Source organism: Hipposideros armiger, unplaced genomic scaffold (genome assembly GCF_001890085.2).
Source record: "Hipposideros armiger isolate ML-2016 unplaced genomic scaffold, ASM189008v1 scaffold_290, whole genome shotgun sequence".
In the NCBI taxonomy this organism is placed as follows: Eukaryota; Metazoa; Chordata; class Mammalia; order Chiroptera; family Hipposideridae; genus Hipposideros; species Hipposideros armiger.
In genome coordinates this window covers 153,461-169,850 of record NW_017731640.1, presented here as the reverse complement: position 1 = coordinate 169,850, position 16,390 = coordinate 153,461, and the positions used below count along the sequence as shown (strand labels likewise).

Sequence of the window (16,390 nt, the reverse complement as noted above, 5' to 3'; positions counted from 1 at the left end):
TATTACTGTTAGTGAGAGCCTATTCTCAGGATTGTGCTAAGCATTGGAAATAATGGTAAAACAAAGAGTCCTTTCCTAAAACAGCAGCAGCTGCAGCAACCACTAATTATGAAATGCTTGTTAAGAGCCAGGCACTATACTACAAAGTGTTTTATGTACTTTGCAGAAAAGAGTGAACATAATAGGCCTGAGACTGCTGTCCTGAGCAAGGCCTGCTTGTAAGGTTAGCCCCTGGCTGATCTATGGGAACTTAGATTTTTGCAAGGGTTCCCACTATTTCTGATAAAAATGGCTCATTGTACCTAAACTGATTGTACAAGAAAATATGGTTTATACTGAACACCTTTTCTTCTGAGAGTCTGGAATGTTAAGTGCTAGGCAGAGGTGCCTACATGACTAGCCTCCCAGTAAAATCCCTGGGGACTGAGTCTCTAATGAGTTTCTCTGGTAGACAACATTTTACCTGTCTTGTCACAAATCATTGCTGGGAGAGTTAAGTGTGTCCTGTGTGACTCCCCTGGGAGAGGACTCTTGGAAGCTTGTGCCCGGTTTCCTCCAGGCTTTGCCCCATGCACCTTCTCCGTTTGTTGATTATGCTTTGTATCCTTTCACTATAATAAACGATAGCAGAGAGTAAAACTATATGCAGGAGTCCTGTGAGTCCTCCTTGTGAATAATCAAACCTTGGGGTGAACCTTGGGGACCCCTAACACACATACTTGAATAACGACAGGTACAGTTCCTATCCCTATTTTTCAGATGTATTAAAGAAACTAAGACATAAAAAGTGAAGGAATTTGCCTAAAGTCACATAATAATGATGGAGTGGGGAAGCAAATACAGGTCTGACCCCATAGCCTGACCTGAGTTCCCAAGTGTTACACTCTACTGCCTCTCATAAAACTCCTGGTATAGTGGGAGAGACAAACAAGGACATCATCAACAACAATGCAATGCAATAGGTGCTCTTATAGAGGTAAGAAGGAGACCAGGGACCAAATTCAGCCAAGAGGGATAAAGGGTGCAGGGGGGTGAGGGGCAGGTCAGGTCAAGGGGCTTCCTGGAAGTAACATCAGCCCAGTCTTAAAGGATACATAAGAGTTGTCAGAGGAATGCAGAAGTGAAAGGAGAAAATAGGAGCTATTCCAGAGAGTGGACAGAGCATATGCAAACATTTGTAAGCACGAAGGAATGTTGTCCATTCCAGAAAGTGCCGTAAGTTCAATATGGCTGGTGCACAGGGTGCAGGAAAAGTAGAGTGAGAAGAGGCTGGATAGGTAAGCTGTGACAAGACCGTGAGAGTTTACCATGATATTATAATAATGAGTTTGCACTTCCTCCTGAAGATGATGGAGAAGCCACTGAGTAGATTTAAGCATTGGAGAGACTTGAACGGATCTGCCCTTGGGAGTTATTGGGGGTCACGTCTGTCCAAGAAACAAAGACAGCCTGGAATAAAATGGAAGGAAATGAACTACCACCCTGTTTCCCTGAAAATAAGACCTAGCCAGAAAATAAGCCATAGCATGATTTTAGGTGTCAAAATATGGCACCTTGGCATACTGAATATTTTAAGCTGAAGGAGTTTGTGGAAAAGACACCCTTCTCCTTGAAACAGGTCATAAAACCCACATAAGAGGGGTGCATGCCCTCCATATGCCAAAGGAATCATGCTACGGCTTATTCTCTGGCTAGGTCTTATTTTCAGGGAAACACGGTAGTAAATGAAATGGAAAAGGTAAGTTTGAGATATTTAAGAGATGGGCGCCAAATACTTGTTGACTGATTGGACACCAAAAAGTGAAGGAGGGAAGAATCTAAAATGCCTCCAAGGTTTCCTGTTGGTGACTATGGGGGATGAAGGTGCACATGTGAAAATGGAGTTAATGATTTCAGTTTTGTTCATTTTAGAATTTGAGATACCAGAAGAAAAAAACATCTGGTTGGACAAATATATGCAATGGGATACAAGGATCTGAAGATAGGGAGTGCGGATATAGCAAGTTCAAATAGGTTACTCTAGAAGTCTGAAAGCAAAGTATAATATTTCCTGAATTCAGGCCAATCTATATATCTGGGATACATTTAGGTGAGGGCCTTCATCTAGCATGTCAGAATGAAGGGAAGGCAGGTGCTTCTGCCATAGAACTCAGCATTAAAACTATCTCCTTCAGTCTGATGATCAAATGTGCATTTATATTTCCTGTTAAATATAGGCACCAATGATCACTTAGATCTGGTCATCTTATTGTTCCACCCCAATAACCTGATAGCTTCTGCCATGTAATCTGATCCACTCATGTAGTATAAGAAAGGAGGAGGAAGATTCATCTGACCATGGAAACAACTCAAGTGTCTATCACCAGGGGTAGACAGAGATAAACTGGCCTTTTCAAATGATAGAATCTTATACAGCAGTAAAAATAAATGAACCACAGCTTCATGTAACACAGATGCATTTTAGAAACACGTTGAGTTTAAAAAAAAAGCAAGTCCCAAAAGACTATAGTATACTATTCTTTATAAAGTTAAAAAATTAGCAACATTAAACAAATTTTTTGAACATACACATATATTCAAGTTTATGAATATATACATATCTGGTAGGATATTTTTAAAAGCAAGGGAATGATAAACACAACATTTAGGATAGGGGTTATCTGGAGAGGAGGGGGTGAAGGGAATTGGGAGGGACCCATACAAGTGGCTTTAACAGTATTGATGTTCTAGTTCTTTGGCTAGGTGACAGATTAACAAGTATTCACTTTTATACTTTATACTTTACATTATATACATTCTTTTATATATATCAAGCATTACAAATCATTTGAAAAAAGTTATCTGACTTTAAGAGGATCCTGTCAAATGCCAAAGACATACTTTAATCCTAGGGCATGACAGTTACCTAACATAACACAGCAACATCCTCACTTTTAAAAATCTTTCCAACCACAGGTACTTTACAAATAAGGGACATGCTGCAGTCATCAATGCCATCTTTCCATCAACTTTCCCAATAAAAGAATGTACTCTGTCACAATGCAACTCAGGGAGACCTTGTCAAGCAACAATTACTTAAAGTATATACGTCTGCAGAGACAATGGGTTGAAGTATTTCGAGAAACAAAATGTAAAATGCAAAAGATATACAAACGGAAAAAGAGGACAACGTACAAGAGGACAATGTAGAGAATATGGAAAAGTACTTCAGAATAAAGAAGAATCATATATAAACTACAAATAATCCTGCAATTTTAAGAGAATATATAATACTTATTGGAAGAATTCCTTGAAATATTATTTTTAAAACATATTGAGATGGTACCATATATTAGAAACTAATAAAGATACTTACAAAGTCATCTCCTGAGTCAGCTCCCATAGAGGCAACCGATTCCTTGCTCACCGACCGTGGGATCCTGGTAGCACCTCCCGGCCGCTGGGCAACAGCAGTCTCTTCTGCAATTTTCTTCTTTAGTTTTGCAAACATTTTGCTGTGTGGCTATCCTGCACTGATGACCAGCTCTTGAACCACCACAGTGGTCCTTAGGCCAGCAACCAGGAATTCTGAGACAGGTGCCTAAAAAGCTTCAGACATCCAAGCTGGCTACATTCCCCCTTAAATGTGGGCCAAGGAACTATGGCAACACATTATCTGTAAAATAGATGAAAGAGAGCTCTAAGTTAAACACTGCAGAGATTTCACATCAGAGTTGTTATGCTAAGCTTCAAGTTTCAAAATTACGTTTCATAATTTTGCATGTATACTTAAAAGAACACGATTACTAAACATTTAAAAAGCACTCAGGTTCTCCATATGCATATGCAGATAAGGAAATCCAGTCCCGAGTTGGTGAAGTGCTGTGCCAAAGATTGTGACTAAGGGCAGGGCTGGTATTTGAACTCAGGACTATGACTCACAAGTCTCTGCTCTTTTTTTTTAAATTATACCATAACATATTAAATAGAATTTTCTAGGGAAAACATTAACGACATGTAATGCTTTTGAATCCTTCTCCCAATAATATTAACTACAGTTTAGTGGGTTTTGTTTTTTGTTTTTTTAGAGGAAGACAAAAACATGTAACACAATTTGGAGAAAAAGTGTTATGTTCTAATGTTTCAGGATGGTTTACAATCAGCTGTTAACTAGAAAAAGATGACAACCAGGAAAAGACCAGGCAAGCCAGACAACTACATTATATAGATATCAGATATCCTTAAACATTTCCTGCAAATGCTGGGTGGTTCTCTTTCACGATGGTTAAAAGGACCTCAAATCAGTTTTTCTTCAGAATGTTTTACAGGATATTCAATGAGATTCAAACGTCTTTTCCCCCCCAATGGTGTATGAAACACTAATATTCTGGTTCCAGCCTTAACTTTTCATGTTTTGAGGAAGCTAACCCAAGCTCTGCTTCTTACTAAGATCTACAAATGTCTTACCACTTCAGATCATCGATTTAAGTCTGTACAATTCTTCAAAAACTTTACCTTCAATGTCTGTAAACCACCTACTCAGCTGGATTATCTACTAAATTTAAAACAGACTGGAGATCAAAGCATTCTGTCCTGCATAAAGACAAAGATAAAATGCACTGGGTATTTCAAGTGTAAGGCCAAAATGTTGTGGGGTGAGAGTGCAAGAGGGGAGAGGGGAATTACGGGGGAGAGGGGAATTACGGGGGAGAGGGAGGAAATCTGTCACCGCCACAATCCTCAGCGGCTACCCTCCCTCACCCTGGTCTCCTTTGCGTTTGTGATTTGCTTACGAGTTTCCCTTACAGGTACAAATAATAGAATCGCTCACTGCAGTAGATACCTAAATTCACTTGGCATTGGGAGCCCTGAGCAAAGCAACTTGAATGAGATCAAGGTTTCCCAGGGCCAGTATTTATTTCTCAGTTGATTCTGACAGTCACACAGTTTACCTGCCAGACCCCGCAGCCTTGACTCGACTGGCACTAAGAAAGTCGCTGAGAAAACCGATGGCTAAGTTAGGTAAAAGACAGCTGCCTAACGCCCCAGGAAGGCAAGGCAAGATACCTGCCACAGCAGTCTGGATCTCATTCACTCAGGATCCTTCCAGATCCGCCCGTGCGTGGACTGTCAAAGGGAGGGACCCCACATCTCTCCCTTTTGACAGCAGGGAAACTGAGACCCACAGAGGAGTGACTTGTCAAAGGTCGCGCAGGGAGGGTTCCCGGAACCCGAGGCTCCAGACTCCCAGGCCAGGCAGCCCACCTCTATCCCCACCCTCGCCCTTTCGGCACTCCGGTACCGCCCCCCGCCTTGGGTCTTGGGTCAACCCCGGCCGGACCGCTTTGGGGGCGAACCGAGGCCACTGAGAGAATAAGGGGCCTGCTCGCGTCTCCGACCCCCACCCGCGCACCTGCCGCTCTGTGGGCAGCCAGCACAGCCCCGCCTCCCGGGCCTCTCGTGAACGCCGGCCCGCGTCACCAGCCCCCACGGCCGGCCGGCGAGCGGAGCAGCGACCCGGAACCGCACTACTACCAGCGCGCCGGAAGTGGCTTGCGCGTGGGGGACGCCCTGCCGCGCGCATGCGCCCCAGAGCGGTCTCCGCGGCCGCCCGAGTGAGCTTTGGGCGGTGGTTGGGCCTGACCGGCTAGAGGGCACGGGCGCGGGCGCTCCCTTGAGCCGGACCGCCACGTCAGCAAGCGGTCAGACCCACGAATGGTGACTGGGTGGCCGGAGCCTTTCTTCTTCTTTTTTTTTTTTTCCTAAAGGAGGCGGTGCGGAGCGGAGCAAGTGGGAGGAGCCTCGTGGAAACGAGGAAAGAACCCAATTGGTGCGGTGGGTGCTGTGCGGACCCCAGGCGGTGGCTGCGCTGGGCCAGCCCTCTCCCCGCATCCCAATCCCACACGCCCTACACACCTGCCTTCTCTCTGAGTAGTAGGTGCTCGCTCCAAGTTCGTGCCCCTCTCCTCACACAGAAGCCTGTGGCTCCACAAACTAGTGCTGGGACCTCGCGCCTCGTGTTACACGTTTTATAGTGCATCCCAGGACACATATATATCATTGAAAGAAGTTTCCAAAATCATACCCTTATTTATATTACCGCACTCATATTGGATTTCGTTCAAAAACACGCAGGTGGCAGCCCACTACACTCATTTCACTAATAATGGGCCTCGCATGTTTGACAGATGAAGAAAGTCCAGAGAGGTAAAACTGCCTTGTGCAAAGTTACAGTGGCAAATTAGCCTTCATCGGGTCTCTGCCTCCGTGCCAGCCAAGCCAGGCATTCCACATTGGAGCTGCTCTTGTTCTTGCCCCAGACCCAACTACAGCCCAAGCAAGGGTCAGCAGCTTCCTCCCCCTTCCCCAGAAACAGCCCCTCCCCCTGCGCGTCCCAGTTCTGCCCACCAGGAGCAGGGAAGCGAAAAAACCAAGACTAGAACTCAGAAGAAATATACAAACGTGAATAGCATTGAATCCACAACCCCAAAATATTTTAAAATCTCTGAGGCATTAAAGAAGCAAACAAACAGTTTAGCACTTAGGTTGTCAACAATTCTTAAGTACAAAAAATGTAAGCAAATAATGTTTATTTTTATATTGATGATACACTTAATATATACGTGAATTCAAGATACAAAATTCATTTACAAGAGTTCACACCTGATGAATGTAGTCACATTCCTAGAGAACACTTATCAATGCAAAAATGCTTTCAATACACTGACAACAAAAAATCAAATATTCTGTAATCTGGTTACTCAATGAACATCAAAATGACAATGTTTAACTTTCCATCCTCTAGTATTTGAGTGCCCTCCAGGTGATAGGCACCATATAACAGAAGAAAACATTGGAAAGACAGGGGCCTACTGACTCCAATCTGCAGAATCACAGTGTTTACTCTGAAATTCATTTAGTGAAGTAGTTAGTGAAAGGCTTGCTATCCTTTATGACAAATCACATTTACAAGAGTCAAATGTGATGAACTCAAGAAAATAAAATGTTTCAATAACCTCTCAATTTCTAAAATCTATGAAGTATTAACCATAACAGACAAAGCAGAGAAAGAGGCTGCTGAAAAGGAACGTAACAAAAACATCTTTAAGATCATGTATGGCTAAAGCAATTTAGAAACACAACAGACAAGACTTTTACAATACCACAAACGTTCAAGTCAAATGATATTGACAATATAATTTCCCCCTTAGTCATTGGTAGTAAATAGCCCCTTCAAAATTTACTCTACTAGTAATATATATATATATATATATATATATATATATATATATAATGGTTTGCTGTCTCACAGAGCTGAGTTAATGGATTTTGTTCTAAAGTATTAACCCACAGTACCCAAAATTTAATACAAACGAGCAACAAGACTGTCTCAAGGATTACAGTGATCTGTAAATAGCTAGATAGGCAACCAAACAGCTTCATTATTTGCACGACAGATTAGCAGCACTTGGATAAGAACTGTTACATGAAAGTTATTGTGCTTCATTCTCTTGAGAAGAGCTAATAAATATAACTCTAGAATCCCTAAAGTGTTATAATTCTATAACATTTCAGTTACAGACAAGCACAATTTTTAAAAAGTATTTCACACCACTAGAAAATCAAGTTATTCTCCAAATGTAATTTCTGCTATGAATGAAACAAGTGCATTTCTGCCTAATATTCATAACATAGACAATAGACTCACCATTATTTTTAGTGAAAAAAAGATATTCAACCTTACAATGGAAACTGCTCAGAGAAAATAATAATGTGGCCTGAAATGACAATAATCTTTAGCACAAAGTAAGAGATGATTAATAACTGCTTCATCAGATTCAATGATTAATGAAACCACTATTTGTACTGGTGCTACACATTGAAAACCTATTTGGATAAATTCCTTCTCTTGTAAGCTCTACTATTAAAATGTTAGGACACTATACCCGCCTTTCCTAATATCTAAGACCTTTCTACCTCAACTAGAAGAAGCCTCCAAAATATAAGACTCTCTGATTGTTGAACGGCAAGGTTTATTAAAAACAAACAAACAAAACAGTTGGAGAACTAGCCATATGGTCTATGTGACAAAAGGAATGTACCCAGATAACTATATAAAAAGCTATGAACACAAACTCCTAAAATATTTTACTGAACCATTAAAAGTTCTTTTTAATAAAAGATAAACAAGAGTTTAAAAAACTCATTCTTCAAGAAATAGTAATAAAAATTCTTATTGCCCTAAAACATTTTAAGCAATTTTTCTTGCAGAGTTTTAATATATCACAACACATGTTTATAATTTAGAAAAAAAATCAGTAACATGCAAAGGAGGATAGGAATAAGATTTTTAAAAATACAGTGGTTATTTCTCTATGGTTTGGAAATATTTACGTTAGGATAATCATATATGATGATTTCACATTTTACAATGGTTAATTGCACTGATTTGATGTTTGAGAAAACTTAAGGGTCAAATCATAATGTTTACTAATCTTAATTTTAAATCATGGACAAGTGGACATTCACGATAGCTCCAAAAAAGTATTAGTAACAAAATATTAAATATTGTTTACTGAAGACCTATAGGAAGGCTAGCTATAATTCCTATCTCATTCTGAAAGTGATGTAATCACTCAGGCTACTAACTTTCATTCCATAAGCCTATGAACCCTGAAATTACCAATGTCTCAATAAACAATACTACACCTAAAAAGATGATTGTCTTAGGATATAGACTGGAATTGTCCACCAAAATAGGAAAATATTCCCAATTTATAGTCTGTTCTGTGACCAAATTCAGGTTTGATGATTAGGTGAACCTGGAGTGCAGAATTAACATACTTCAAAATTATTAAAAACTCTGATCTACTGTTCAAATATGTTTAAAAAAAATCACACTGCTTCAAGTAATTTGATAACTTGCTTCTAAAATAACTTTAAAAAAACCACAAAAAGAAATTAACAAAAATATTTTAAAATTAAAAAATGGTGCTTCAATCAGTGATTAAGTAACAGCGTTATGCAGAAATGGAATTCTTCTCAAAAGTCAGTATTATATCAATCTAATAAGTGAAAAATACCAATTTTAGCTTAAGAAAACATTTCACATCTACAGAGTTCCGAAAGAAGTATTTCTATGGCACCAACAAATTAGTTATATTAATACATTTATCTTTACCCAATTAAGGGCACGCCCCCTATATGATCCTTCTGACACCCTTCTCTTTAATAGGTGATTGATTCCATTCACACGTCAATTTTTCTTTAAACATAAGGCATGCTTCAGAAATCTGTGTTCAAAAACTCAGTGAAGCTGGGGCATAATTTATTTTGAAATTCTAGATTGAGGAAAACAAATTGCCTTAAAAAAAATTTTTTTTTTTAATTCAACTGGTCTGACTATCCAGGAAAGAATGGGAGGTACAGCATGAGTAGGTATGAAGTATCAATGTGAAAGAGTACAGGAGAACGGGGAAAGGGCTTGGTTGTCTGAGCAATTCTTACCTTATTTAACTGCAAAGGAACTAGCTTTATAACTGTTAGAGTCAGAGGTCATTCACAATGTCAATCTCATCTACTGCACCTACTGCTGCTACTTTCCTCAAATCAATGTTCACACTGAGCCTGAGTCAATTCCATGAATTTTAAATAGCACAACATCTGCTCCGCTACTCTCCCATTGCAATAAATGATTTGGTTACTAAAACAGGACATCAAATGCTACGAACATTTTCACTGATTTTTCCAAAATGGGACACTACCAAATTTTAACATTTATAACTTGATGTACAATGATGAGGCAAATGTAACATTTTGGAGGTGGTACAATCGACTCCTGACTCTAACTTCTCTAATATAATTTAATGTTGGATAAGACAGATTTAATCCTCTGAAGAATAATGAAGTAAACAGTTGCTTTGCAGTGATATTTTATCATGTAAAAATAATCTCTACTTAATTTCTGCGGTGAACGTATTCAAGTATATTAAACATCTTTTACACGCTTCCATGCAAATAAACATGCCCAGTGAAGAGAGGAGATGCTTTGTGATATTTCATAGGTTCACAAATTGGCACTGCACATAATTACTATCCTCTTATCCTCCCCCACCCGTCATCTTTGGTAGAGGTTTGAAGGCCCAGATTTTATAGCACACCATGTACATAACATTAAGAATCCTACCTCATGTGTGAATATATCATCAATTTGCAGAACACAAGTGGTCTCATAGAGACAAAGAAATATAACTTGGAGGCATTTTATTCACTGGAAGCATTTTCTCAGATGAACACACTCATCTTTGATATGCAGCTCCAATAAGAATAATCTATAGTCGGAAATGCCAAGACAGGACTAAATTGATCACAGCTGCTGCAAATATACAGATTAACAACCTCCTGTTCCTCAGTAAATTCCACCCCACCTCGGTGAAGCCTTATCCTAGCTAATGCCCCTTTTTCTGCCTCACAGAGACAGATATAAAATGAGACACATTGGTAAAAAAAAAAAAAAAAGAGAGAAAAGTTCCACAATTAAAATTCAGTATCAGGTATTGAAATGGAAACTAGGAACATATTTCCTATTTAAAGGACATTTCCCTATCTATTTTGAAATGTGATCAAAGTAATGTTTTTCCACAGCCCCTTGATTCTCAGTATACATACTTTACTACTCAGTAATAATACTCAACTATGGATCAATAAAATAAAGGACTAATTAATATAGCTTAAGAACCTGCTGGTGTCTCAGTTTCACATACTTAGGTTTTTCAGGTTTATATCACTAATTTATCATCAATTTAAATGAAAATTGGTAGATGATTTTAAAGCTAAGAATATCCAGCTTTCTGTTAAGATCTTTGTGTCTTAATTTCAACTCCAAATTAGCCCATTTTACCCAAACACAAGCCCCTCAAAATAGAAGCTCATGAATGAGATACAGCCACAACCTAATTACAGCAGCATGAACAATGCCACTATGATGTCCTCACAGAACTTAAATAAATTCAGCCCACAATGGGTATGGGTATATAATATACACAAACTGTATCACTGCATACCAATATATTTACAAATATGTACATATATACAAAAAGTATACACAGAGATTGCATTTAGCATCATAAAAATATGCACATGCCATTACAAATAAGAATTTCAAATAAATAAAGTCATCAAAAGAGCCCCCAATGTAAATACTCTTTATACTCTCCAAAACACAGGAACATATATATACACCCAAAATATTACCAGGAGATTCGTACCATTCATATTGCAAATCCTTTTACTCACTTAGGGTGGGGAGGTGGTTCTGAATCACTGGCAGAAGCCAAATTGCAGACCTTGGTACCTTACTATATTTCCAGTCCAGGGTGTTCTCTGTATATCAGGCTCATTACAAGTCTCCGTGGATAACTAAGCACAAGATTTTCAACTGAGTCCAAACCCCTTCTACGAGACAAAAAGTTACTATGTCATAAAAGTCAGAGATTAAATTTGGAGAAGAATGCTACAGAAAGCTCCATAATTTATATGCGAAAAAGCAGATTTGTTGCTTTTCCCAGTACCCTGGATGACATTCAGTCCTCTCACCACCTAATCTGTTCCAGGGAATTCTATTGCAAGAAGGAAATAAAGGGCAGTAGTCACTAGTGAGAAAAAATAAAACCCAGATCCTAGATCAGGAAAACTTCAGTCATGATGAGATTTCACTTGGCTTTTATAATCTCAAAATATTTCAACTTGCTAAAAATATTAAGGGTACAATAAATTCTATGTGCTTTGAGAGGTTTTGTGAGCACCACTTCCTAGGAGGAAAAAACACACACCCACACAAAGAATATATCCTGGCTAAAATCAAAGATAAAGTGTCAAACTTGTGGAATTTTTTTTATAATTAATAAATACAAATTTGCTAGGGATGACTGATTTACTGGTTTCAATATTTGATATATTAAAAATACCATAACCTTTGTGCCAAAATATAAATCTCTAATTTTTTCTTTCTTGTTCTATAGAAAGCAACCTGAGCTACAGAAAGACTGGGCTGAGATTAGGAGATTTGAGATTTAGTTCTAGCTCTATCACTGCGAATAAACTGACAGTTTCTGTTTTTGTTTGTTTGTTTGTTTGTTTTGGGGGAGGCAGGGAGAGGTCCTCAGATTTCTCCTCTGTAAAATAGGGTAGTTGCTTTACCAACTCAGAAATACACAGATAAAAAAAGAGAAAATAATTCCATTGTGCTTAATTTTGTTTTGTGTATTACTGGCTTCTTGCAGTCTTATATTTTCTATTTTGTTTACAGTGATTCTTGGGGGGGTGAGAAACTGTATCAGAATCTCCAAGGGGTAGTTTGTGCAATTTGAAAACAATGAAGCACCCTTTCCCATTGCTTTGCTTTGTTCTTAGTTCCAGTATTCAAATTTCTGTGAATTCTAAAAATAAATAAATACAAGGCTTAATATTTTTATATTTATAAAGGGGAGTGGTGTGCATCTACTATCTTGAGCCCACTGGGTGATTGTCCTTTTAGATTTCTTCTTTGATTTAATGACTTAAAATGTAGAAGCTGGGTAGTGGGTAAAAGAGGGTTCATTAATCTCTGTGAATATTTAAAACTTTCATAATAAAAAGTAAAAAAAAAAAAAAAAAGAGAGAGAAAAGACAAATAAGAAGTGTCTGCACAAATGTAATCTTCTCGTAAGGCCTACCCTGATCACTGATTTCAACATTGCTCTTTGCCCCAAAACAAACAGAACACTTCCCTTACCACGCTCTAACTTTTCTTCATACTACTTCTAACTTTCTAACATAAATTTACTTATTTATTATGTCTCTTGCATGACTCCTCCTACTAGAATGGAAGCTTCATGAAGACAAGAATTTTTAAAGTTTACTTTGTTTGCTTCCCCAATGCCTAGAACAAAATCGGGAGTATGGATAGCTGTTGTTCAATACACATTTTTTTTTTTAAAGCATGAATGAAACAATAGTTTAGAATTTTCTAGCAGTTTTCCTCTCAAGATCACTTCAGTTCACTTTAGGTTTTAACTACCAGTAAGGAATTACACTACTATTAGCTTAAGGAGCAATATCATCATCTAATCTCTAGTTGTGATTCTAAGATCCCTTGTTCTTAGACAAACACATTTCTAAATACAAAAGCTCTAATATTAATTTCAGGAGATCCTCTCTCTGAACTAGTTTCTACAACAACTAAGTAGGACGCAGATATTTTCTTGAATAAAAGCCAGGTAAATACGATCTAGAAAAGAAAATGTGTACACTAAAATCAGTTTTCAAGGTGGCAGGGCTGGGGAAAATATCTTTTGGGACCAAGAGTTCAAATTATAAAACCATACAGTTGGATTGGACCTTGGGCCAATGCCTTTATTTTACAGATGAGCATGCTAAAAAGCAGAGAAATCAAGACACCTGTCAAGGGCATAAAGCTATTTACCAAGACAGCCAGGATTAGAACTCAGGCCTCCTAGTTCTCAGACCAGTGTTCCTTATGCTAAACAGGTGAGGATAAAGCTCAGGATGTAAAATATTATTTCAAGCATCAGAGAACAGGAAAATATGTGTTAGGAACATTACTGGCACAGACCTTCAGGAGAACTGAAAAAAGAGGTCAGACAACTAAGGCCCGTCTATTGCTGTAGTCTAGGTGAATGCTGAGATGAAAGGAAAGCTATAAAGTCTACTAAGGGACAGGAAAAAAAAGGAAAGCAGTCTCTATCTGATAATAAAAAACAACCCACTAGCAAAGGAAACCTCTCTCCAGAATAACTTTTCCAAAGCCTTCTGAAATAATGTTTAAAAGAACAAACAAAAACAGTAAAAATATTAATAAAACACCACAAAATCCCTCCAAACTAAGAACAATAACTTCAAGACTTCAGGTGAAAAATCAGCAAATTGGAACAGGTATATGAATAACTTAGACCCAAATAATTCTCCATGCCAGAAATGAAAACCAAGTTAAAAATATTACAGTAACATTTCCCTAGGGACATAGGAAAGAGGTACCAAAAGCAATCACCTCACTTCCCCTGGGACTGCCAGAGGTAGAATGTGAGCCTGTACAGAAAATTAGGGAGAAGGGCTTTTGAGTCATAACTTTTTGAACTTGAATGCTGTGGAGTCAAAAGAGGGGGTAAAAAAAATCGTAGCTAATGCCTGTAACATTAAAGAAGCAAAACGCAAAAAAATATATTATACACTGAGTCCTATTAAAATAAAAACTTGTGCATGAATATAAAATATTAAATACAAGAAGTTTAAAAAACAATCTTATTGCCAAATTATCAATACTAAAGCAACTTCCATTTTAGGTTAAATAACAATTCAGTTACCCACCAACTAAAATTAATAACATCTCTGACTCTGAAGTCTCATAAACTTGAAATAGGCAAAGATTACAAACTCTGTACTGTATGCCACGGACTTCAATCTTGACAGGATTCAAACCTGATCTGATGAATTAATAGTTTAAATACAATTCCTACTGGAAATCGACAATCTGATTTTTTTAAGTGAAATATTTAAAAGTTGTTCTTTTTAATTTCCAGCAACTCAAAGACTACAAGGAAAACAAAATATGCAAAGAGGACTCACACATCCCACATGATATTTATCATCTCCAGACCCCAATTAAAGATTTAGTTTTCAGATGCAAATCAATGCTATACAATTTCTGAAATCCTGACAGTATTTAAACAAATGATTTCAAGAATTGTCTTGGTGCTATTTCAAAGAATCACACATTTTCTGCCTACTAATTTGGAATGAAAACAAATATGGCAGGACTGTTCTTGACTTTTAGGAGTCCCTGCTGGCTAATTTCATCTCTATGAACAATTACATATTTTCCCAATCCATACATGTAAGGTCCAAGTTTAAGAGTTGGATTTTCCTCATTATACAAAAATAAATAATTTACTCTTCTCAGGGTGACTACTTGAGTGTAGGATCAGATGTTGTCGGTAAGTATTCATACCTCAAAAAAATAAAAATAAAAATTCCAAGATTAATTGAGTTTTTTCAAAGACCTGAAAGATTGTATTTTAAAAGTTATCCTAAAAGTCTAAACATTTTTTTCAGTTTGTTTTTAAAATGGTGGTCAAAATTAAAAAATAAAAACTAAGTAACACCACTATGTATGTGTCTGTCATCACATTAGAAAACTGCACCATTTAAAATCTGTGGCAAATGAAAAATTGTTTGGACAAGAGGGTTTTTTGTTTTAATAGTCATCTATGGTATTTTCAAGGAACACGTTTCGAACATCCAGAATGGATGCCAATTCCAAAATGTGCTTCTGGAGATGAGGGTTCTCAACTGTTTCATCCCTTGGCAGTTGTGGATATGATTCTGGGTAATTTCGTGTTTCCTGGTAGGCAAAGAAGAGAAAAAAGTTTTACAGTTTAACGAAAGACAATGATAAATGTTAATATTACTGTTAACAATATTAAGGAATAACTTGATATGTATTTCTCTCTTTCATATGACATGATTATTGGTGATATATTTGTTGAACATGTGAAATTGCTGACATTTGACCATTCTGACCTTTAAAATGACAACTTCATATGGTTCAACCTAATATATTAATTTAGTGAGTTATTCACGAATATTTACTAGAGCCTATCATTTCTGAGCACTATGCTATATTGTGGAAACAATATAAATCCTACTTGAGGTGGGGGGGAATTCTAGCATATACAGAATTTCAACAAGTATTTGTTGAATGAATAAACAGATGTTGCAGTGGAAATGAAAACAAGAAAAAAGATATGAAAAGCACTGAAAAGGTCAAATTAATGGGCCTTGGAAATTAATTATAGGAGATAAAGGTGTCAAAGATGACTATAAGATTTCAGTAAAGGATGATTTGAGAGAAGTGTTGGGAGCAACTGAGAGAAAAACAGAAGGAAGAGATTAATTTAAGGATAGTATAAAGTTTCAGGTTTTAGGTATATTTTATTCAAGGTAATAGGTTAATACAAATAGAACTCCTCCTCAACCAGAATTTGAAAATTCAGGACGGCATCTCAGCAGACAAGTTTGAGCAGTATATGTGAATAATGATGTAATCTGCATGGAGATAAATATTAAAGCCATGGATGAGATTTCTAAGAATCTCAGCAAAGAGTGAAAAAAAAAAAGTTCCTAAAAAGGGAGATGAAAGATCAGAAAAGGAATAATAAAAAAGAAAAAAATTGTAATTACATGGAAGCAAAAGAAGGAGACAATTTCAAGAATCAGGTATCAAGAATCAGGTAATTTTCATTTGGAAATTCTTCTTCATTTGGTAATTTCTATAGACTACAATTTGCCACACATTTAAGACTTCCTGAAGAAATAAGTTACTACTTTTCTGCTTATCTAACATGATAGTTCATAT

General features: G+C 37.4%; 2 protein-coding genes across 6 annotated transcripts in view; both read right to left on the bottom strand.

The window, feature by feature from the left end:
* Positions 1–5,512, bottom strand: part of GOLGA1 (golgin A1) — a 45,207-nt gene extending 39,695 nt beyond the window's left edge. The window contains exons 1-3 of one of the 5 annotated variants that reach the window (XM_019658813.1): positions 5,393–5,512; positions 4,495–4,572; positions 3,356–3,655 (exon numbers count right to left, since the gene is read on the bottom strand). In XM_019658813.1, the coding sequence (XP_019514358.1) occupies positions 3,356–3,490 (135 nt within the window). In that variant the 5' untranslated portion in view covers positions 3,491–3,655; positions 4,495–4,572; positions 5,393–5,512. The other 4 variants (XM_019658812.1, XM_019658815.1, XM_019658816.1 and 1 more) reach the window with 4 other exon arrangements.
* A 1,042-nt stretch (positions 5,513–6,554) lies between these two features.
* SCAI (suppressor of cancer cell invasion) overlaps positions 6,555–16,390 on the bottom strand; it is a 63,372-nt gene continuing 53,536 nt past the window's right edge. The window contains exon 17 of the mRNA XM_019658830.1: positions 6,555–15,376. Coding sequence (XP_019514375.1) covers positions 15,230–15,376 — 147 coding nt within the window. The 3' untranslated portion in view covers positions 6,555–15,229. The remainder of the gene's footprint in view (positions 15,377–16,390) is intronic.